The 25974-nt window shown below is 35.9% G+C and overlaps 1 protein-coding gene across 5 annotated transcripts in view; it reads left to right on the top strand.

Moving 5' to 3' along the window:
* The window catches only part of PDE1A (phosphodiesterase 1A), a 344008-nt gene that overhangs the window by 73881 nt on the left and 244153 nt on the right, over window positions 1-25974 (top strand). The window contains exon 1 of one of the 5 annotated variants that reach the window (XM_047722357.1): window positions 19024-19476. The exons of the other annotated variants lie outside the window; for them this stretch is intronic. Coding sequence (XP_047578313.1) covers window positions 19424-19476 — 53 coding nt within the window. The 5' untranslated portion in view covers window positions 19024-19423. Of the gene's footprint in view, window positions 1-19023; window positions 19477-25974 lie in introns of those variants that run through there. 5 annotated transcript variants of the gene reach the window in all.

The raw sequence follows: 25974 nt of genomic DNA, 5'->3' as shown, positions 1-25974 counted from the left end.
ATAATTAAAAGTCAATTATACATTGATTTTTCAGTGTTTAAGATTTCAATACAATTTAAAAGTTATAGTCTTAACTGTAATTTTTTAAAAATCATATTATATAATTTTAAGGTTACAATAATAGTGCAAGGAACTCCAGGAATAATTATTGATTTTGTTCCATTTATTGTTCTCTCTCTCACTATATATATATATATATATATATATATATATATATATATATATAAAGTTTTATTATGTAGGTACAATAAAGTTAAATTATATATAGTATATTATATAATGCACAGACTTTTTAATCAATAGTTTGAACATCTACAGTACTATTATTAAAATCAAGAAATTTAAAACTGATAAAATACTATCTACTCCTTAGTTCATATTCAATTTTTGTCCTTGTTCTAATAATATCTTTGATAGCAATGTTATTCCTAATCCAGGATCAAATCTAAAATGATAAACTGAGCACCTGTGTGGCTGTTTGTTAAGCAATTGCCTTCAGCTCAAGTCATGATCCCAGGGTCCTAAGATGGAAGCCTGCTTTTGCTCCCTGCTCAGCGGGGAGCTTGCTTCTCCCTCTCCCTTGGCCATTCCCCCTGCTTTTGTGCTCCTGCTCTCTCTCTGTCAAATAAGTAAATAAATAAATATTTAAAATAAAATAAAATAAGATGAAATAAAATAAAATGATATATTGTATCTAGTAGCCATGTCTCCTTAGTCTTTTAATCTGAAACAGTTCTTCAACCTTTCCAAGTGTTTTTTTGACCTTGACATTTTTAGAGCACAGGCCACTTATTTTGTAGATCCTCCCTCAGTTTGGTTATGCTCAATATTTCCTCATGGGTAGATTCATACAGGAATAGGACAGAAATAGTGTTATATCCGGAGAAACATGCTGCTGGTTTGTCTTAATGGATGAAGTAACAGTAAAGTGCTTAGCTTTTATCTTTAAATTAATAAGTGATTTGTAGAAAGATACTTTGAGACTGTATAAATATCCCCCCCCCCTTTTTTTTAAAGATTTTCTTCATTTATTTGACAAAAAGAGAGAGTACAAGTAAACAGAGCAGCAGGCAGAGGGAGAGAGAGAAGCAGGCTCTCTGCTCAGCAGGGAGCCCGATATGGGGCTCGATCCCAGGACCCTGGAATCATGACCTGAGCTGAAGGCAGCCGCTTAACCAACAAAGCCACCCAGGTGCCCCACTTTTCTTCTTAAATTAAAAAAAAAAGAGTTTATGAGGTATAACTTATATGCAAGAAATGCACATATTTAATGTATAAAATTTGATGAATTTGGACATATGCATACATCCATGAGACCATCATCACAATAAGGTAATAAATGTATCTATCACCTTCACAAATTTCCTCCTGTCCCTTTTTGTGTGTGTGTATTGATAAGAATATTTAATATGAGATCCATTCTCTTAACCAAAATTTTGAGTTCACAATACAGTATTGTTAACTATAATTATAATATTGTGTAGCATTCATTTTGCAAAACTAAAACTTATTTAACTTGCATAACTGAAACTTTATACTCACTGAAAACTACTTCCCATTACCTTCTCCCTCCAGTCCCTGACAACCACCATTATACTTTCTGATTCTATGAGTTTGACTCTTTCAGACACCTCATGTAAGTGGAATCATGAAGTGTTTGCCCTATGACTGGCTTATTTCATTTAGCATAACATCCTCCAGGTTTATCCATGTTGTTACATACGGCAGAATTTCCTTCTTTTTAAAGGCTGAATAATATTCCATTGTATATTTACCACATTTTCTTATCCATTCACCCATTGGTGGACATTTAGGGTGTTTCCATGTCTCGGCTATTATGAATAATGCTGCCATGAACATAGGAATGCAGATTCTGATTTCAGTTATTTTGGATATGTGCCCAGAAGTGGGATTATTGGATCATTTTGTGGTTCTAGTTTTAATTTTTAGAACCTCCACACAGTTTTCCATAGTGGCTGGACCATTTTATATTATTCCTACCAAGAGTGCACAAGGAATCCAGTTTCTTTACATTCTTGACAGTACTTGTTATCTTTTGTTTTTTTTTGATGATAGCCATCCTTACAGGTATGAGGTAATATCTCATTGTGGATTTGATTTACATTTCCCTAATGATTAGTAATGTTGAGTACCCTTTTATATACCTATTGGCTATTTTATTTGTCTTTGGAGAAATGTCTATTTTTTTTTTTTTTTTTGAGTGGGTCCATGCCCTGTGTGGAGCCTAATGTGGGGCTCGAATTCACAACCCTGAGATCAACACCTATGTCGAGATCAAGACTTGGACACTCAACTGACTGAACACTCCCCAACCCATGCCCCTACTCATTTTTTTAATTGGGCTACTTGTTTTTTGCTATTGAGTTCAAAGAATTTATATATTGTGGAGATTAACCCCTTACCAGATAATGGTTTGCAAATATTTTTTCTCATTTTTTAGGTTAGCTTTTCATTTTGTTCATTGTTTCCTTTGTGGTGAAAAAGCTTTTTAGATTGATGTAGTACCTATTGTTTATTTATTTATTTATTTATTTTTGAGTGCTTCTACTTTTGGTGTCATATCCAATAAATCATTGCAAAGAATGGTGTCAAAGAATTTTTTCCCTGTATTTTCTTCCAGGAATTTTATAGTTTTTAGTCTTTCATGGTCAGTTAAGTCTTTAACCCACTTTCAATTGATTTTTCTGTATGATGTGAGATGAGGATGCATTTTAATTCTTTTGCATATAGATATTCAGTTTTCCCCGACACTATTTGTTGAAGACTACCCTTTTCCCATTGTGATTCTTGGCACCCCTGTCAAAGAATGTTGACTGTATATGTGTGGACTTATATTTGGACTTTCTATTTTGTTCCATTGATCTGCATGTCTGTATTTATGTCAGTACCATACTGTTTTAATTACTGTACTTTGTAAGATATTCTGTAATCAAGAAGTGTAATACTCCCAGCTTTGTCCTCCTTTCTCAAGATTGCTTTGGCTATTTGAGGTCGTCTTTGGTTAAGCATAGATTTTTAGAATTGTTTTTTTCTATTTCTGTGAAAAATGTCATGGGTATTCTTAAAACCTCAAACCACTGATATAAGAAATTAAATCAGCCACAAATCAATAGAAGGAAATCCTATGTTTAAAGACAGGAAGACTTAATATTTTTAAAATGTCCGTACTACCTAAAGTCATCTGGATTCAATGCAATCCCTATAAGTTTCCTGTCTCTTTTTCATTATACTTGTAGTTTTAATATTTATTGATTTTATAGCTCCGTCATTCCTTTTGTATTTATTAGTTGGTATTTTTCTCTAAGGAAGAGTTTTCTTTCGAATTTATTCAATCATTTTTTCGTATCAATAATGATTCGGTGATTTTTATTTTATTCAATGGGTAACAATACATTATTATCATTATTTAATTTGATCCTCAAATTGTCCCACATTTGACCAATGGAACCTTTTCCAGCTGTGTTTTTTTGATACATCCCCATAATTCTGTGAATGCTTCCTTACTTTCTGTCGTAAGAGTATAGGTTCATCTTGTGCTCTCCCTCCTCAACCCCGGATTCAGTCTATTTTATAAGGAATTCTGATTTTTTTCTTTTTTAGTTCTGAATGGCATACAGAAACCAAAATTTGGGTGCTTGATGTCCTAATTACTATTAATGTCTCATTGTTTCTCAGTCTTCTCAATGGACATAGCTGGAGCTACATATAGTATATACATAATCTTTAGCTTATATCAGCACCTCTAACTCCTGTGCAACACCTAAGGTTATATTCTAGCCTTACCCTTTTCCATAAGTGGAATTCCCTTTTCCAATTGTGAGAAATCTGGCTCCTGTTATCCCTAATAATTCTTTGCTCAAGACCATAGGACTTTTTACATTTGACAAAATGATTGTGAAAAAAATAAATTTTTGCAGAAGAATAAATATGCATTAGTATTGAAAAAAAATTATTGGGAAGAGAAAAAACTGAAGGAAGACTATTTAAACAATACCCAATGTTTTAGTATACCAAAAGATACAATAACTAAACCAGTGTGTTATTTGACAGAAAAATCAACAGAATAGAAAAGTGGCATTTTAAACTAAATAAAAACAAAAGGATATTTTTAAGAAATAATGTTGGGATAATGGGTAATTTGAGAAATTTGGAAAAATCAAATTATGTCATATTGAGAGTGAATCTTAAATTTTAGATATTAATAATTAATTCATTTCTAAGAACATAATTTTTATTTGAATTATTTTTTAAATGATACAGAAAATAGGTATAGCATTTATTATTTATTTCACATAAATGAAGACACAAATAGGCATTTACTAGAATTGAATGTGAATATATGCCTGCATATAATTAGGTAGAAAAGATAGCTGAGTGGTATGATTTTAAAAGGGACCGATAACTAAATAGCATCTAATCAACCTAATTACTTAACTTTAGAGTTCTTGATAATCGTGTTCTGAAATGTGATAGCAGGTTTTTATCAACTGCTAATACATCAGCAGATACAGTTTTTTTTTGTTGTTGTTGTTGTTGAGTCATCTGGCTCACATTTGAGAGAACAAAACACAGAACACAGTTAAGTTTTCATAGAAATCAAGATGAGAAGAAAATACGTAGAACGTTGATTCTAGGTTGCTGGAGTTCAGGACTTAAACATCCAGAAAAGGGAACACTAGGATCCTGGGAGTGAATCCTGAAAGATAGAGACATAAGAGACAGACTGCAGCTTCTTAAATAATGTGCCAACAACCAGTAGTGTCACTCTTTCTATAAAATAACCACACACACATACACACACACAGATTATCCAAGCAAATGTCAAGCTGAAGACACAGGGCAACTTTGTCTTGATCTTTTTCTTGGATTCATATCTCTTGTGGAATTACTATACGTATCCTCCCAAAAGAAAACATTCCCTAAAAATTTTAAATCAATGCATTGATTTAAAAACACTTTCTTGTGGGCGCCTGGGTGGCTCAGTGGGTTAAGCCGCTGCCTTCGGCTCAGGTCATGATCTCGGGGTCCTGGGATCGAGTCCCGCATCGGGCTCTCTGCTCAGCAGGGAGCCTGCTTCCCTTCCTCTCTCTCTGCCTGCCTCTCTGCCTGCTTGTGATCTCTGTCTGTCAAATAAATAAATAACATCTTTAAAAAAAAAAAAAAAACACTTTCTTGAATCATACTGTTGTTGTGTAAACAGATGGTTGTAATTTTTTTTTCTTAATGCCAAATATTTGTAAAGTTAGCTCTTATCTTTTTTTCGTATTTATTTCCATAAGCAGCATTAATTGAAGTAAGTTTGGTATACCTAGTTAGAAAAATCCCCCAACTTTCATGATTTTCTTGGTTTTAGAACTTTTGTCTTACTGAATTTATGATTGTTCTAACACAGATATTGCATAATTAAGCCACAAGTGGCTTCCTTATTGACAACTGTAATGAAAACTTTTGTGTTCTCTTCTTAATTGCTATGCATCTCTGGTACCAGTAACACCTTTCTTCTACTTGACACTCCTTCCATCTTTTATTGTAGGAAAAACTTTCCCTCCTGACTTTCCAGTCTTTCTGACATCACCTGTATACTCTTCCCTGTCCATCCCTTCAGTTACTAGGGTTTATTCTTGGACCTTTACTCCTCTAAACTACATATTCTCTCTGAGCAATACCATCCATGTTCACTGTTTTATATTTATGTAGCAATACCTCCACCTCCCACACTTACACATTTTACCTCTGTAACTGGCTCCTTACCTCCTTCCATAATTTCAATATCCAGTTGCCCCTGAAACATCTCCAGTTGGGCCATCCTTTGGTGTTGCAACTCCTTGTGTACCACTAATAAACTTGGACTAATATACTTCTATAATATTAGAATTTAATATATACTTCTTTCTTTTTATTTCATCACTATTATTTTTATGATCTGAGTCTTCTTACACCATCTACCCAAATAACAAACCAGAAATGAAAGTACTGCCTTAGAATCCTTTACTTTCTCATTCAGTACACCCAATTATTCACTAAGCTCTATGTTTATACCTGTTAACATCTTAAATGGAGTCTCTCCTTTCCAATTAATGCATTTGCCTTACTTGTGTACCACTAATAAACTTGGACTAATATACTTCTATAATATTAGAATTTAATATATACTTCTTTCTTTTTATTTCATCACTATTATTTTTATGATCTGAGTCTTCTTACACCATCTACCCAAATAACAAATACCACTACCATCTTTCACCAGGACTTTAATAGACTATTTACTGATATCTCTGCACTGATACTTGTTCTTTTCAAAAATACTTCCAACGTTTTAATCAGTGAGATATTCTAAAACTGCAAAAAGAAGGTGCTATTTTCCTTTACTGTAGCCAATCAGTGGCTACTCATTGCCTATTGGATATAGTCTAATCTCCCCACATGGCACATATGATTTGGCCTCTGTCTCATTTTCCAACCTTATCTCCTGCCACTTCCCCTCATACTTTTAGCTTCATTAATACCAAGATAACTACCAGGTCCTGAATATAATGATATTTCATGCTTCTCTATTATTTTCCACCTTCCTTTTACTTGGCTTTCTCCATTTCGTCTTTCTAGTAAACAGTTCTGACCTGGTGAATTTCTAATCACTGGCTAACCCTTGCTAAAATAGAATAATTTCTTCTATGAGTCTTTCTTTCTCTCCCTTCTGAGCTGCTTTTGTCTCTTTTATTTATTTTATGACTCCACTCACTGAATTGTTTTGGAATTACCTTTACAAGTGATTGTTTTTTTCCTTTTAAACTTGAGCTCCTTGATGACAATGCCTATGTTTTAGTAGTCATTGTTCTCCTAACACCTGGTAAACTTTTGTCACATTGGCCAATGAAGTTAAGCCATGTTATTTATTATTATTATTATTATTTTAGATTTTTGTTTATTTATTTGAGAGAGAGAGAGCAAGCACACACAAGCTGGGGGAAGAGGGATAAGCATACCACCTGCTGAGCAGGGAGCCCTATGTGGGGCTTGATCTCAGGACCCTGGGATCATGACCTGAGTGGAAGGCAGACACTTCACCAACTGAGCCAACCAGGCTCTCCTATGCTATGTTATTTTTAAAGGTGGGATTTAAAGTAAAAATTGAAAATAAAAATTTACCCTTTCAACTGCTGCTTTGGAAACCAAATACTACTTGGTAAGCCCAACTCTGCTAGTTTTCCCTTCATAACTGAAACAGATGTTGTTATTTCTTTGATTATATACAAGATAAAGAAGTTAGTATGAGAAAAGGCTCTATCTTTAAATATAAGTTACATTACACAAGATGAAATTCTTATGTGAAAAAAGTTCTTGGGAATGGAGATCCAGGAAATAGTTTATTCACTTCCTCCACCTCAGGGGCACTTGGGAGTAAGCCCTCTCTGAAAGGAAAAGCAAGAGAAATTCTGCAGTCATTGGGAGGGTGAATAATTTGACCTTGAAGTTCCTTTCAGATTCTAGCAGCCTACCCTTCTATTTATAACAAACAACTCATTAACTCAAAGTCAAAAAAATTAGTGTCCATGGGCTTCTATACTGAAACAGTGTGTACATTCGAAAACAGCAGCGATGTTGTGTATTTGTAGAACAATCAAGAAAAGTAAGTACAGAATTCCCACAAATTTAAGAAAGTTAGAATCAATAATGGTACTTGGAACTCATCATTGGAAACGAAAATTGTTAATTTAACAGTAACAGAAGAAAAGAGTGAAGATAAACATACAAAATGGCTGTGAAGAACACAGAAAGGGAATCAAAGCAAAATCATATTAGATGGCCCTATTCAGGAGAGGCACCAATAGGTAATGCGTGAACTAGGGAGGAAAGCAGTCTTGGGCTCAAATCCTTGCTTTGCCAGTCCCATTTGTACAGTACAGTATTATCTCTAAAATAGGGATACTAATTCCTATCCTAGGAGAACTCAATGTAATAGGGTTTGTAGAGTGCTCAGCAGTGCTTGGTACATAATATATGTTTAATAAATGGCAGCAGGGATTCATATTATCATTGTAGTGGAATATAGGGTCTCAGTAATCTCATAGGCAACTCTGAGCTTTACAAGTATACAAATGGAGCCCATCCAGCTTTTTTTTTTTTTTAAATGAAGGTGAAGTATCTAATTGTGATTTTTGAAAGAAGGTAGAGAATTTTAACTAATGAATTATTTTTTTATGATATAAGATCAGTTGCTAAGAGCATGATTTTAGAGAGAACTTCATTACACACATCTCAGTATTGGAGAGCTATTCTGTATGCTGGGGATAGAAGCACAACTTCATTTATGTATTTACTCTGACTTGCTTTTTTTCTGGGCTTTCTCAGTGATGTTTTGACTAAACATTTTGTTTATTCACTTTTGTGAATAAACAATTCAATTTTGTTCAGTGAAGATTATACATCAAAGAAATGCTAAACTTTAAACTTTAAAATTTAAACTCCGTATTTAGTCTTCTGGGTTTTGTTCTTTTGTTTTCGTTTTTTGTTTTGGTACACTGATGCCTGCATATGTGAGGTTTATGTTGGGAATAGGACCCAAACCAAAATAATGTGTCTTTGAAATCAAGTCTGATTCGTTGTTAGGGTTAGCCTCATTAAAATGATTAAGGAATTATATTTTTAAGATATGGTCAGCCAAGATGCCTTTTTCTTTAAGGCTACTATTAAAACTAAGACTATGATTGTTGAGAGGCAGGGTTAGTAAGAACAAAGATGCTGGCATCAGATAGAACTGGGTTCAAATCTCATTACTGTAACATATAAGATGTACAACATTTGGCAAATTATATAACTTTTTTTTTAACTCTAGTTTCCTCTAAGAGAATCTATCTTCTAGGTATGTTATGTAGAATTAACTGAAATAGTGTATAGAAAAGTATTACGCCTAACACATAGTAAATGACTGTCATGTCAATTCACATACTCCTATTCTTTCCTTTGGGTCAGGTGGAGAAAAGAGCAGATGAGGGAAGATTGCCATTTTGAGGGACCATATAACAAAATGAAGGTTCATAATTTTTTTTTAAATATGCAGAATTTCTAAAATAGACTTGATTTCCAATATTCTGTCAGGTACTGGATTTTGATAACCCATCTAGTGTCAGGCTTGGGAAAATGTTTACTGCCTCGTTTAAACCCTGTATGGAATTTAAATTTAGAAATTAATAAAATGAATATGCAAATATGTCACAGAATGATTGGTAGGAATAATATATTGATATGAGAAATAAGAGAGCAATTCAAGAGATGAGATATGCTAGGAAGGATCATTCCAATGTGAGTGGAAGTAGAGCAAAAAGCTGAAGCTGGAATGAGTTTTTTGAGGAGTGAATGGATGTGAGGGCACGAATATATGTGGTCTGTATATATTCTCTCTGAGAACTCATTTTTGTTTTAGAAAGGTAATGGGGCAGTGACCTATTTCTATACATTTGAGTTATATTTACAGAACCCACCACATATACCATTAGGATCTTGGCAAATTGGGTGGCTGTTTCTTTCCAAAGTCACATACTGTGAAAGAATGTGAGTCATGATTATCTCTATTGCTGTCTAACTCTAAAAGCTTGGAGAGTCAATAGGTTAGCATTTAGGAATTTTCCATTTACTGACACTGATTCAATTCTGGGTGGTAGTTCTGCATATTTATTCATAGGCATTACTGGAAGCTTATAACATACTAAAACAAAACAAAACAAAACAAAAAACCCAACAAACTACTAATTGAATCTAAAGTCATGTTGAAACCAAACTTAAAATATGGAGAAAAGCTGGTAATGATGACTCACTACTGAAGCAGAGTTAATGATTTAGTGATGGGTTCCAGAGCAGCAGAGAAACTGAACATGTCTCAGCCTGCAAGTACCTTTGGACAGCTTTCCACTGCCCGAAGAACTGCAGATAAGAACATTTTTGGCATGTTTGGGGAGTAATGGAAACTTCAGAATCACATGCTTTTAAACTGGGATGTCACATCGATTATTTTCCTCGTTACGACTCCCCTCCTGTGTGATGGGGTGAGCCTCTTGCATTCTGTAGGCTAGCATGGCAGGAACCACAGCACCATGCTTTGCCACACTGCGCCCTCCAAACCAACTGTTGTTGCCTAGTGCTTAGGGCTGATGAAATCCTTCACTTGCCCTTCATCTTAGCCTGCTTACTGAATATCTATTCATCATTCAAGCCCCAGTTCGACCATCTCTTTCTTAGTACTCTGACTCAAAGAGAATTTTATATTAAGGAGGTCTCTTTTTGTAATGTTTATTTAACTACCCACTATGCAAAAGTCATTTCCTTTTACAGTGAATTTATTTGTTGCTTGATTACACAGGGAGCTGTGGGTGGGTGTTTGGCGATGAGATTCTGCTCTAAATGATTTCCTTTGTTGTTGTTGATGTTTTCACAGAATGTCACACTCATTTAAAAGAAGGTGTCCGAATGCCAACTCTTAAGGCTCTCAGAACTGGTAGGAGTGCTAATTGGAGCCAATCAAACTTTAGCTGACCTGCTTCCACACTTACTCGACAAAGAGGAAGTTCTCCTACTTTGTGAAGTAGAAAGGCTCAGCTCTGATACCTGGCCAAAAAGTCAGCCAAATTAGGGAACTGTTTTTCCTTGCCTCTTGAAGCTATGTACTTGGTCTTCCTTACTAATTCACTGAAGAAAATAACAATTCTGATGTATTTTATTATTGAATAAGTGGCCAATAAACAAATTCTGACTGAAAGTCAGGAGAATCTAGTTTGAAACTATTAATAGGGTAGAGTCTGCTTTTTGCCCAAAAGGTAGAAGACATTTTTGGTCAAACTGAGAACCGTTTCCAAAGTGATGAATCAGTTGCATTGTTAATTTTAATATTCAATACATTTATTCTCAGATATGTAGAGCTCCTCATTTGAAGAAGTGTAATGACAAATATTTCAAGATAAAACACATATGTGAGTGTTAGAGGATGTTTCGAAGCACTGCAAGAGATAAGTAAAAGTATACTTGTAGGTTCTTACAGATGTAGAGGTGGAAAAGTTTTCTTGTCTTCTAGGTTTTTTGGCTGGTCTAATAATTAAATTGACATAAGACAGATTGTCAGCAGAAAAGTAAACAAAATTTAGTAACATGGATACATGGGAGAGACCCAGAAAAACTGAGTAACTCCCAAATGGCCAAAGCCGGCAAGTTAAATACCATTTTCAGCTAAAGAGAGATGTCGGAGGTGGGAAGTCAGTTATGGGAGGCTTCCAGGAAAAGCACAGTAAACAAAAGTGAGCTTCACCAGGGTCTTCTGTTTCTTAAAAATAATCAGCTTATGATAATAAATATGCCAAAGAGATATATTTTGGAGTGGTGTATTTTGCTCCCCTTCACAGACATCTATTTTATTTTTGTGGAACTTGACTAGGTTTATGTTTAAAGTAGATGGAAACACTCAGATGTTCGGATTTTTCCCTCAGTTACTGCATCCTGAAGAGTGGGTTTATTCATCACTACACAGATGAATCTGTGAATAAATCATTAACATGACACAAGGATAATGAAGCTTGCTAATAGGGGACCAAGGACAGTATTGTAGGTATATGAATTCAGGTGGGGTTGTCAAAAGAGATGCCTCTCAGAGGTGAAACTGCAGCTGAAATCTGAGCATTGTGCAGAAGGAATAGCATTTTAGACCTTGGAAACAGTATATGCAAAAGAGTCTGAAAGAGTGTGGAGTGTTCAAGGAATAAAACGCCAGCGTGGCTAGTGAGGAATGAAACTGTTTTGTTTGCAAAGAGCAAATGGGATAGGGGATACACGGGTGTGGTAGTGTTAAGACCGTGGTATGATTTACTCACTATGCACCCATTGAAATGAGTAAGAAAGCGGCATAAGATGACGGGAATAATGCGCTTATCTCTCTTCCACTTAATAAATATGATCTTATCTTCTCCAAATTAGCTGGAGGCACCATGCAGTGTGGGGAGTGGGATTATTATTATCACAGATGAAAGTAAAAAACAAATAAGAAAACAGACTTCAATATAGGCATGTAATATATTGGAGATACTTTGGGTTCTGTTCCAGAATACTGCAATAAAGTGAATATTGCATTAAAGCATGTCAAATACATTTTTTTTTGGTTTACCAGTGCATAATCAAGTTATATTTAGGGGCACCTGGGTGGCTCAGTTGGTTAAGCGTCTGCCTTTGGCTCAGGTCATGATCCCAGGATACTGGGAGCCTGCTGCTCCCTCTGCTTGTGCTCTCTGTCTTTGTCAAATAAGTAAATAAATTTAAAAAAAAAAAAGAAAAAATTAAAATACTTTATTGCTAAAAATGCTAACCATCATCTAAGCTTTCAACAAGTTGTTATGAAACAAAATTTAACTGAGTAAACTTGAGGATCCAATTGGCTTTATTAAGAGATTCATGAATGGGGCAGCATCCCATCAAGCAAGTAAGAGGGGAGCTCCAAGGAGTTGTATAAAATGGAAGGTTTTTTGGGTGTTGAGTTTGATAAATTCTTTATCGATTTTGGGATAACTGGGTGATGGGCATTAGGGAGGACATTTGATACACTGAGCATTGGGTGTTATATGCAACTGATGAATCCCTAAATTCTACCTCAGAAATTAATTATTAAAAAAAAAAAAGGAAGTTTCTTCTAGGACAGAGGGTGGGGCAAAGAGGTTATTAGCAAAAGAAAAGAAAGGATTGTTTCAGGCAAGGTCACTTTCCCCTAGGGGGAAAAGCAGGGGTTATTATCCTGCAGATAACTCATTTTTCTTTGGGGCACGGAGGAGCCCCAGGTGACAGATTACCTCCTTTGTGCTGATAAAACAGTTTCTGACTAACCTGTTGAGACAATGTTTCTGGGGGAAGTTGAAGCTGTAATGAAGTTTCAGGTATTAAACCCTGTTTTGATGACTTGGTCTAGAAGAAGTATCCATCCTGGGCCTGTGGTTTTCTTAACAGAGTAATAATAGTTTTGTTGGTGGAGGGTCTTGTATCTCAGTATTGATGCCTTCTGACTGATTACACGGTGGTGGTAGTTAAGCTTAAGTTTGTGGTAGCTATGGCAATTTCTTAAAATAGGACGACAATGAAGTTTGCTGCATGGATTGATTCTTCCTTTTGCAAGTGATTTCTCTGTAGCATGCTATACTGTTTGATAGCATTTTATATGCAGTAGAACTTCTTTCAAAATTGGGAGTCCATCTTCTCAAACTCTATCACTGCTTTATCATCTACATTTCCCTAATATTTAAAGCCCTTTGTTGTCAATTCAACAATCTGCATAGCATCTTCACCAGGAGTAAGTAGATTGTAACTTAAGAAGCTGCTTTCTTTACTCATCCGTAAGAAGCAACTGCTCATTCCTGAAAGTTTCATCATGAGATCAGGACAATTCAGTCACATCTTTAGGCTCCACTTCTTCTTCTTCTTCTTTTTTTTTTTTTTTTACATTTTTTATTTAAATCCAATGAATTAACATACAATGTATTATTGGTTTCTGAGGGATAAGCCTGTGATTCATCAGTCTTGTATCAGATTCCACTGCTAATTCTTGTTCTCAGGAAATACGGAGGCCCAAGGAGAGGGACAGGATAAGGGGAATGGCCAGTCAGTGGAGCAGTCAGAACACACACACAGCATTTATTGATTAAGCTTAGAGTGGGGAACATGAAAGCTTAGAGTGAAAGCTTACAGCAGAAGATTTTCCCAGTGACTTAGTGAATTCAGCTACAACAGAATAAAAATGGTGGTATGGCATGTCCAGTCCCAAGCCAGATGAGATCCAGATGAAGGATGTAATGTATACTTGAGGGTCCTGTACCACCAGTGAAGGCTAAGATTGAGCTTAAGGAGAAAAGGATGACCACAGTTCCTAGATTGAGCCTACTGAACAAAACAGCCATAGATTTCAGCAGTAGATATCTTCAGGGAGCCAAGTGAGCAGACAGACAAGAAACATGGTTGCAGAGACCAGAGAAAACAAAGGACTGTAGGGACTTGCAGGTTTGGGCTGGAGGCCGCCTTTTTTGGAGAGTAGAGGACCATAGAAACCAACCTCCCTATAGGGTCAGATGCCTCCTTGAAGGAAAACAATGGGTTGAAGGGAATATGAAAGTCTGAACATTTACCAGCTATGACTAAGTTTTAGAAAAAGAATATGCAGAAAGATGATGATGAAATAGCACTGGTAGGCACTTTGTTTGTGTGTTTATTCATTCAATAAATAGTTATTGACTGTCTCATATACCATGCCCTAGGATTCAACAGATCCCAATCCTTGTCTTCCTGTAGTTTACGTTCCAGTAATGGTAGTTCCAAAGTGAAGCTATAGGGAAAGAAGAAAACAGCTTAATTAGAAAAACTAGAGATACTACAAATTTATTTTCACATTTGAATAGCAGTGTGTTATATTTTTAAACCCACAACAATGGGGATGAAAAGTATTCTGGTGGTATGCATAGCCTCATTGTGGTTAAGAAAAGCTAAAAATAACTACAGAGCTTATTCTTGTTTGGACACCAAGTTTAAATAACTTGACATGTTATCACAGGGTCAGTAATAGAGTCATAAAAATTTGGAGCTGGAAAGGATCTTCGAGGTCATGAGGCTGACTTCTTTTTAATATATATATAATTTTTGAAAAAAAATGTTTATTTATTTGACAGAGAGAGTGAGAGAGCACAAACAGGGGGAGCAGCAGAGGGAAAGGGAGAAGCTGGCTCCCTGCTGGAGCAGGGAACCTCACGTGAGGGCTTGGTCCCAGGACCCTGGGGATCATGACCTGAGCCAGCTATAGACAGACACTTAACCAGCTGAGCCAGCCAGGCTCCTCATGAGGTTCAGCTTCATAATTTGATTGCTAAGGAAACTCGTGCAGGGAGTTGAGAAAATTGCCGCTAGAGCTGGATGTAAATACATGTGCCTTGACATTAGTCCAGGGCTCCTTATGATTCAACACTGCTTCCATCTGAATCTTAAGAGCACATATTCATTGATTATTTTGCCTTGATATCAGTAGGTCCTCTCTAGGGTTGGCTGTTGCAAGTACTGGGAACACAATGGGCAATGCAATGATAGATCAGTAGGATTAAGAGGTTCAGAGGATTAGGAGAATAGATACTCATTAGAGTGGTGAGTTGCTCCTTTTCTTTCTCCACAGAATGTGAAATATGGCCCAGAAAGAACCCAGACAACCTGAGTAGCAGAGTTCCCACCAAGGTGACATCCTACTCAGTAGTCATAAAAGCTTGGGTTCAAGAATGAGTCATCTGAATTCAAATCCCAGCTCTACCACCTATGAACTAGCTCTGTAATTAGTTGTGAAACATGTAGCAGGAAATTTGTTTTAAAATGTGGATGAAATGTTGAAGGTTACAAATGACTTACTTTGAAAGGATACATTAAATTTAGAGTTAGCTCTATGTGATGCCAGTCTTGTGCACTTATACACAGTAGTTTTTTTTTGCCCAGTGAGTGGTAAAGGGGCAGAGTTATGGTTGGTTCATTAGGAATAGCTTACACCCTTCTATTTATCTCATGGTAGAATTGACCAAGTGGAGTTCTGCTTACTTGTGATCTCTCTCTCCATCAGATAAATAAATTAAATCTTAAAAAAAAAATACATAACTTGTGACATTTTGTTTAATTAAACTGGGTGAAAAAAAGCATACACTTCTCTCAGGCTGATATTTGCCAGACTTAAGTGGTAAAATGATTACCAATAGATAAATTTGTAATCAGTTCTTGGGCTGTCATTAATGTTACATGCTTTTTCTACCATTGCATGCTTTTTGGCGCTTACATATAACAAATAGAGCAATAGAATGGAGTAGTAAAATGGGAGGGGGGGAGAAGAAAAAAACAAGAGAAAGTAAAGCTTACCTATTTTCCAAGATGCTTAAAACAAAATAACATGACACACTTAGTATTCACTTGATTGGGAAAGTCATGGAGCTGATCTATGTTTTTGTCACACACCATGAGTTATGTTGACTACATTAATGTGTTTCAACTGAGCATTTGTACAAATTAAGGAATATTTATTAAGCACCTGTTTTGACAGTCTCTAGCAGTGGTGACTAGGGGAAGGGGTGTGTGTGTGTGTGTGTGTGTGAGAGAGAGAGAGAGAGAGAGAGAGAGAGAGAGAGAGAGGTGTAACCACATGGGAGAGCAGGGAATGCTCCTGAAACTGTTAGGCAAGGTCATACTGAAAGAAAGTTTACTATAACGGGAAAAAGTTAAACACCATTTCTGATCCCTACTCCCAGGAAAAAACTATTCATAACAAATTGTATTTAGTTTATTTTATAGGAGAGTAGGCCTGGTTATTTATACAATAAATTTTAGTACTTTACACAGTACAATTGTGTTAATTTAAGGAATATATTTTTGTAATTTAAGCAACAATAGTGGAGTCCTTTTATTGAATACTACATTAAAGTTGAATAAGTTAATAAAGCAAACTTTTCTTCCCAATGTTAAATTTAAATGCTCTTTGGTAAAAAGTTTACAAAAACATTTAAGAAGTACATATTTTTCTTTGTGCCAGGTGAGTATTTAACTTCCTGGTATTTTCTAATGGCTTTTTAGGTTCTAAGATTGGGTTTAAGTATGGTGCTTGATATAAATGGGAAGCTAAGTTTTCTACCTTAATCGCTGAAGAGCAAAAGGAAAATAAACTTAATGCAAGGCAAAAATATTATTTTCCTATAATTAATTTGACAACTTTCAGATTCTGCAGTTGATAATCAACCCTTTGAGCCTCCAGTTAGATTTGATACTTGGCTTGTCATTTGACCTGTACCTCGGCTAGACGTTTACTAGTATTTGTGTTGCATTCCTTCCACCCTGTAAGTGAAGAAATCCTCTCATCTTTCTAATTCAAAAGTCAGTAAAATTTTAATTTTGTTATTAACAAAAATTTTTGGGGTGCCTGGGTGGCTCAGTGGGTTAGGCCGCTGCCTTCGGCTCAGGTCATGATCTCAGGGTCCTGGGATCGAGTCCCACGTCGGGCTCTCTGCTCAGCAAGAAGCCTGCTTCCCTCTCTCTCTCTCTCTCTGCCTGTCTCTCCGTCTACTTGTGATCTCTCTGTCAAATAAATAAATAAAATCTTAAAAAAAAAAAATTTTTGTTAGTAACAAAAAGTTAATTTTTTAAAAGTTGATGAGCTTATTATTCTCTTGGGTTGTCCCTTAGGAGAATTTATGTTAAATTAATAGTAATATAGATACAGAAATCAACTGCCACCCATAAATGCAAAAATACTACCAGAAGACCTCTGCAGCATGTTATTTTCTACGTGCTTTCCTGTACAAAGAAAGCCAAAGCATATGGTTATAATAATGCATTTATTCCAAAGGTCTGTATATCATTTTGCATATAGATGGTCTCCAGATTTAACTGCAGTATTGCACACATGTCAATTTATGGTTGGATGCTTATTGATGGTGAAGAGAACACTGATTTAGATGTCATTAAGTGAATATATAATATATATTCATTATATGTCATTAAGTGAATACAATATATAATGTATCTACAAAGATATATACGCATAAAATCATCTTTTTATTTATGACTTCTTTATTTATAACTTTACATAATAAATATGTATTTTTAGAGTATTAGGCCTCATAACTTCTATGCTACTTCCTTAGCAAGAAGCAAACTAATCATATTTAGAAATAGCATGGTGGTACCATTAAAGCTGGGAAAAAACATAGAATTCAATGAATGTTATAACCTCATTTTATAAATACAAAAATTGGGGCTCAGATAGGTCAAGAATTTTTCCAACAATGGCCCAGCATTTGCATGTTAGAACTAGGATTAGAACCCACTTATTATTTTTAGTTCAATCCTGTCTCAGAATGATGTCATTAGAAAAATGAAAAAAAAAAAGGTATGGATTAGAACTGTGCTCAATATAATCAGTGATTTCTTTGTAAGTCTCTTCTTCTTTGTCTTTCCTCTGAAAGGAAGGAAAATAAAAATGTGTTCTTGCTCCTGTGGAGGTATTTGGAGAATGCTAAGAGCTACACATTGCAACCATATATAGGTCATATCCTCTTCTCTGTTATACGACCCTTATTTGATCATTCAGCTAAAGGCGTGAGTGTTTCTCAATTTCCCCTGCCTTTACCATATGTATATTTTAAAAACATTTTAATCATGCTTTGAGATGGTTTACTTTATTATGTACCAAACTTCTGGCCTGGAACCTCATGATACTATTGACTGAGTAGGAATTTTGTTAGTGAATCAGATATAGGAATGTCTCCAAAATAGGTTATATTAAAATGTGAGGGTTCATCTTATCTGTAACTAGAACTAGAGTTCCTGCAGTGTGAGTCTAAGTCTTTCAAGTAAAACAGTTTTTAATGTCATTTATTTTCAGCTGTTTAAAACTTACCTCTAATACCTATATTTCTTTCTTTTTATTCTTGAAATTCAAATGTGATCATATAGTATAAAAATCTTATGTTCCAAGGGAGTTTGGGGACTTAAAAAAAAGTGTGTGTCTGTGTGTGTTTTCATATCTTTTTTGCAGTGTCTACTTGGAAAGTCACTCTGGGTACAGACATCTGGGCAAAATGTCGTTGATAGAATTGAGCAATTTTTGTTTTTCTAACTTTTGTAGCTCTGGCCAGCTTCACATCAGCTTCTATCAGTTGAAATGATATCTTTGACTTTAGCAAAGTGTAGGCTATTAGGTCATGAGTGCCAAAAATCAAGAGTGGTCTCCACACTACATCCAGTGTGGATAAAAACAATATTACAAAATAATTAAAATCTTTTGAAGCAGAGCCAGCCACACAGCCTGAGCCCATCTTCCTTCGTTAATTTGTATACAGTTCCTATTTTAACAGAACAAACTTTCAGAGGGTACTCACATGGGACTGCTGAACCAGCTGTACAACTTTTATTTTGAAGAAAAAAGTTGAGCCTCAGAACAGGCTGTTTTAAAGACAGGGAGGGACTTAGCTTTTCCAAGCTTGACCAGCATGTGGAAGGAGTGCTCTCATGGCTGCAAGAACTCAGGGAACTCCTACCTGGGTGCCACTAGGGTAGGAAGTTTTCTGTTTGTTTTGTTCTGTTTCCGAGGGTCCTGTGCACTTCTCTTTCCTGTATCACCGTGACTGTTGGTGGATTTTGCACACCCTGCTCTGTGGGGGAGTGCCCCAACGTGCCTGTCTTATGTGGCCTCTATGGACACACTGCTCAGCTGGCAGAGAGCAGGGAAGTTTTCTCCCAGCACCCAAAAAGAGAAAGAGGAAACTACTTTTTCCTTCTGGGCTTCTTGCAGCACAATAGACCAGGATAAGCTTCCACATTCTCTCCCTGGATTTCTGGAGTGGTTTCCAGGAAGAAGTTCAACTTTTACCTTTAAATGGATGACCATGTCACAATCAGGAAGAAACATCTCCAAAGACCCATCTTTAGGTAAGTAATACTACATCCCAGTTGGTTCCAGGGCTATCAGGAAAAATAATTTCTTTCCCTTATCCTTGACTTGGGAATTCTGGCACTAAGCTACAGCAAAGCAATAGAGTGTATCTAAAGTTGAACTTCATGCATACCTACGGAGTCCTTTTATTTTCTATTTTCTGAAACTGTGCACAAGCTCTTATCAAATCCTCAAAATATATTTTAAAAGCAAATTAGCTATTCAGGCACATGGATGACATAGCACTGGAAAAACTTCTAAAGCATTATGCAATCCCTTGCTGTTTCCAATGGTTGCACAGCCCTCTAAATTGGAAATACTGTGCTTGGTTATTTCAACTGATTACACTCAGAGATAGTGTTTCAGTGCTGCAAATGCTATACCTTTTTGCAGTAATATGTGGGAAGATAAATGCGAATTTGATGGCTGTATACTAAAGAAGATATATTTACATCTAGTTCAGGAGTATCTTTATGCAGTTTAGGAAACAAAAGGGCAACAGGAAAAATTTTACCTTGTGGTGAAATCTGTGGCCAGAAAAAATGTAGATACAGTATAATAGATTGAGTTAAGGTTTTCTTTGGGGGGGGGGGGGGTGGTGGCTCACTCTTTCTCCTGAGAATAGCAGTTTCTTCATCGACTCTTTAATCCTCGATTTTTTAGTTACTTACATACTTTAGAATTCAGAATTAGGAATTTAGAATTTTAAAGATGCTAGAAAATCAACACAGTTTCTACCTTTTAAGACAGAAGATCTTAAAAAAATAATCTAGTTATATATCAATTTTGTGGTTCCCCCAAAATAATATCCTAAACAAAACAGAGATACTACATGTCAGCAAAACTAGACATTAAAGTCAAGTTGCAGTCACTGGTTGTTGATCTAGAATTAACTACTGGATAATAGAAGTTTATGGATGGAATTCCTGGCATTCTGCGGTTGTCACATAATGAATAAGAGTGGGCCTCAAGGCATGTTTCGTGTATTGATTAAGCATTGTTACAGTATTATTAATAGCAATAATATACTTTAGTAAAGCTTAAAACAAAATGCTGTCTCAATCTGTTTTACAGCCTTGTAAAAATAATTGGGCTCCTGGGTGAATCAATCAGTTAAAGATCTGCCTTCGGTTCAGGTCGTGATCCCAGGGTCCTTGGATTGAGCCCTGTGGTGATGGCCATGGTACTGGCTTCCTGCTTAGCGGGGAAACTGCTTGTCCCTCTCCTTCTGCCCAACCCCACCAACACTCCACTTGTGCTCCCTCTCTCTCTCCAATAAATAAATCTTTAAAAAATCATATTTATATATGTGGATTTAATATCATAATCTGTGTTTACATTTTATGCAGTGACAGCAATAAATAACCAAAAATCCAGAATGACCCCCAAATGTGTATTCACCTGCCATAATTCCCATGTAATTAATTTCTATTTTCTCCCAAATGCATTGTGTGACTTCAAAAAGATAGGACAGTAGCACAGATGATTCTAAACTCAACCCCACTGAGGCACCATTAGAAGAGGGCACCCGTGGAAATTGAAGAAGAGAAGATTGTGTTGGATAAAGTCAGATCCACTTAGCCAGTATCTTTAGTATGTTACCCCGCGTAGAAACTGTTGGCAATTGAAGCAGGTGGTCCTGCTCCACTGGTTTATGGCGAATCCGTATTCCCTCCTGATGAACTGTATGCTAAGGTGCCGCTCACAGGGAAACTGCCGCTCCTCCACGCTTCTGTTCTTTTTCATATAAAGTAACTGGGATTCTTTGCCCAAATAATTAGAATACAGTTTGGTAAATTCAAATAATTACTTCATAATCCTGGTGATGTAGAAGAGAGAACAGAGCTCTCTCTAGTATATACCTAGATAACTGTGGCACAGGCAGATGATGGGTGCCAAAAAGGAGGTGATAATGTCCTGAGAAATTATGATGAGACAGATTTCAATGATGAGCACATACTTTCACTCAGGCAGGTCTTTCAAGCAAGCGTACAAGTGGTCCCTGACTAAAAACAGGTTAAGGCCAGATGTGGAATTGGGATTGATTGGTCAGTTGGCACATTGATAGATGGCTTTGCTTTTATCGGGATATGATTTTCTTGGGGGAAAAGGGAAGTAGAGAGTGTCCTAATAAAGCATTCAAATGACTAGACACAGTTCCTCAGAGAAAGTGTTGGGCTATTTTTCGGTAAAACACAGCGTTGACTTTCTGATGGCCAGTTGTACTTTTGGGCAAGTTGGGAAGTGGTTGAAGGTTGCTTTTGGCATCTTATGCCCTTATCTGATGCCCCGCTTCATTTTCTTTTTTGGTCTCCTTTCTCTGGTTCTTTGTCTTCCTGGGCTATTACTGGATTGTCCTCCTTTCACATTGAGACAAAACATTCTCAAGCTTGCCTTTCTGGTCAGAGACCCAGGTACCAGACGTTTCCTTCTTAATATGTACTTGTTCACACCCTATTTCCTAAGGGATTTGCATACTAGTTCTCAGTCCACTTGGTAAAAAATTAGTGCTAGACTGTTTTGTATGCGTTAGTCACATGTTTAACAGAAATTTTGTGAAAATAATATTTTGACTGTTTATAAATAATTCACTTAAAATTTTAATCATTAAGAGAGGGTAAATCTGGGATTTTTTGGGGAAATATCTGACATACTGACATGATTCAGGTTTTTATATACAGACTACTTTCTCCCGCAGCTTAACCAACAGCTTTAATTCAACTCACCTGGCCTTCTCTGATTGATTAAAAGTGTCCAGAATTTGGACTACTGCACTTGGGGAGGTCTGACATGATAAAGAAAAACAAACTGTATCTGCCTTCACATAACATATCATCTAGTATTTACCTAGATAACTATGGCACAGCAGATGATGGGTGCCAAAAAGGAGGTGATAATGTCCTGGGAAATTATGATGAGACAGATTTCAATGATGACTAATTCTGACACCTAAGTGAACTGAGAGAGATAAGCAAGATTTAAAAAAAAAAATCAGAAACTGAAGAGACATCAATTTTTAATTAGTTTTAATTAAATTTTAAATTAAATTATATTTAAATTTTTAAATTTAATTGACTAAATTTCAGACAAGAAAAGTCATCCATCAAGTATAAAAGTTAGTGGAGAGGCTTTAGAGTAGACAGTGGATGTTGAAATTCCATGGCTGCATATGATATCAGAAGACTTGAGAAATCTTACATATTCTTTAGATTCTGCATCTAAAAATGTCAGTATCTCCTACAATGGTGATTCCTGAATCATCTCACATAGGTTAGCTAATCTGTTTTAAAGTCTTTTGTGGAAATTTTAGGTATATATTTTCACACCAGGTCTGTGAGGAAAGGAAAAGGCAAAGTTTTTGTTTGTTTGTTTGTTTTTGTTGTTTTTATATGGCCAAATGGAAGTTTATATGATCTCTATTATGCATGCCATGTGGAACTTGGGATCAGTGAGACTGACCATTCAGCTCCGAGAATGTATAAATGGTGTATCTCAAACACAATTTGTGGTTTTGCCTGTAGACATTCCCGCAGCTCAGAATTATATATAAAAATGATGATTCTCCCATTACTCAAGAGAAATTCTTTAGGTTTTATAATTTTTTTTAAAGATTTTATTTATTTATTTGACAGAGAGAGAGACAGATCACAAGTAGGCAGAGAGGCAGGCAGAGAGAGAGAGGGAAGCAGACTCCCCGAGCAGAGAGCCCGATGCGGGGCTCGACCCCAGGACCCTGAGATCATGACCTGAGCCGAAGGCAGAGGCTTAACTCACTGAGCCACCCAGGCGCCCCTAGGTTTTATAATTTTACAGGAAGGAAACACTATCACAAAATGTATATTAATGTGTTTTAAATCAACAACACTAAGTTTGTTCTTCAGCACATAGAAAATAAATTACAAAAACTTTAAAGTCCAAGATGTGAATAAACATTGTCATTAAAGACTTCCCAAAGAAAAAGAAACAGTCTTTTAGACTTTTTAAAACCTCTTTTTCTGTGTTACCACAGAGTTTTATCTCTGGTAATCATAATTGATCTCTTTACATAAATAGATTCATCAGTTTATAATCCATTTAAATGAATTGCCTTTATATAACTTCAGTAAGACTGTTGCTGAAGGCACTTCCATCTTATTACATATTCATATTGCTTAGCAAACTTTCTTTATTCCCATGGGATAAATAAACATTTAGCTTTGATATCAAGAAAAATCTCTTTCTCCTAATAAAAATGCATCAGTGGGAATATTTCTTATCTGAATTTCATTGCCATGAAGTTGAAGTCTGGGTTTCTGTTATCAGCTCCTCCTATTTGATATAATATTTTATCAAATTCTATTATATGTGCATTGTTTTCCATTTGTTGCTTCAAATTCTTTCTAAGAGTAGGTAAGGAAAAAATGAATTAAAAAAAAATTGGAACTTTTCTCGCGTGTTAAGCCTTATTTAGTATTCTTTGATGCCAGCAGTCTGTTGAACCTCTTCTGTGTTCTAAATGGATAAGTTATTTTTGTGGTGGCTTTCCATTAGAAAGAGCACTAAAAAGTCACAAAAGAAATCATGCAAATAGTGGTTCATCAGCCCTAGATTTGAGACGTGGTCTATGCATCCAGGATCTGAGACGTCGAAGTGCAAGTCAGATTGCTGCCAGGCCCTCAGACTAATGAAAATCATGTTGAGCTCTTCACAGCATTTAGAACATGCTGTTTCTTCCCTTTATGCCTTTTCCAAAGTCTTATTTTTACAAGTATCTGTTAGCAGAGGAATTCTGAGTGTGCTTTTGGCAGGCGTAGTCTCTTCACATGGAGATGGAGAAAGCCGGAGGATGAAATAAGAAAGCATAGGAAAAGACAGATCCTAGTTTTCTTTGCTGTGAAAACTAGCAAACTCTATTGCTGTGCCTGATTTCTAATTTCAAGGGTGTTATCTATGCTTTACAGAAGAATAGCATACAATATATGTTACATATTTAATATCATATACCTTTTGGAGTGTGGTCGTTTTCATTTATTTCCACATTCAAGTTCAGTGTATGAACATCAGTGTTACAACTAAACCGTAAGTTGTTAGTATGTAGGGACAGCACAGCATTTCAGAATTTTTTTTTTTTGATTTACCAACATGGTTATATTTTTTCTTTTTTTTTCTTACCAAATATTTATTTATTTATTTATTTATTTATTTATTTATTTATTTTCAGTGTTCCAAGATTCTTCGTTTGTGCACCACACCCAGTGCTCCATGCAATACATGCCCTCCTTATTACTCACCACCAGGCTGACCCATCCCCCACCCTCCTCCCCTCTAAAACCCTCAGTGTGTTTCAGATTTTTACCTGTTCGTACAGGTGGGACACCTGACTGAGTGCTGCTTTATGGTAGTTTTCTAGGTAAAATGTCTGGATAGTATTCAGTTATTCAGATATTTCAAACCCATTTCCCTCGGTGTTTTGGGAATTACAAAAATCCTGAACACATATAAAATATAAAGTCACTTCAAAATTAAAAGAAATTGTAATACATGGTTGGATATTGATATTTTATCTCATAAATGTTTAAGTATGTATGATATTCTGTGATTTAATCCTTTTTTTTTTAAAGATTTTATTTTATTTATTTGACAGAGAGAGATCACAAGTAGACGGAGAGGCAGGCAGAGAGAGAGAGAGAGAGGAAAGCAGGCTTCTTGCTGAGCAGAGAGCCCGATGTGGGACTCGATCCCAGGACCCTGAGATCATGACCTGAGCCGAAGGCAGCGGCTTAACCCACTGAGCCACCCAGGCGCCCCTTTAATCCTCTTTTTAACACCTCCCTGTAACCACAAACACATATTTTAGACAAGAATATATTTAGTCCAAGTCATCAGAGTGAAATGTAATTATGGAGAAAAAAATTAAGTGTGATCTGATGAAATAGTATATTTAAGATATCTTTTCTATGCAATGAATTTCCTCATAGGAAAAAGGTCCATGTAGTTTTATTATATTTTGGAACCCAAAATATAATAAAATTCTATATTTATGAAAATGTTTAAACAGTTTTTGGCCCTAAGACAAAAGTGATCGTGAATTTTTAGAAAAAGAGAAAAAGGGACACCTGGGTGGCTCAGTGGGTTAAGCCTCTGCCTTCGGCGCAGGTCATGATCTCAGGGTCTTGGGATGGAGCCCCGCATCGGGCTCTCTGCTCAGCAGGAGGCCTGCTTCTCTTCCTCTCTCTCTCTGCCTGCCTCTCTGCCTACTTGTGATCTCTCTCTCTGTCAAATAAATAAAATCTTTTAAAAAATTTAAAAAATTTTTAAAAAGAGAGGAAAAAAAAGGAATTTTCCTGCAATGGTTACATAGTTATATACTGGAAATTTCGTTTCATAGTTTCTTTTTTTTTAAATAAATGCGACAGTTAATTTTTATGTGACAGTTAATTGATAGAACAAAACAATTATGTTTAAGTTATTCTCCCCTTGCTATGAAAGTGAAAAATACTTCTGGAAAATAGACA

Source organism: Lutra lutra, chromosome 3 (assembly GCF_902655055.1).
Source record: "Lutra lutra chromosome 3, mLutLut1.2, whole genome shotgun sequence".
Taxonomy (NCBI): Eukaryota; Metazoa; Chordata; class Mammalia; order Carnivora; family Mustelidae; genus Lutra; species Lutra lutra.
Note: the sequence above shows the minus strand (reverse complement) of the source record. Positions and strands in the feature narration are given on the sequence as shown.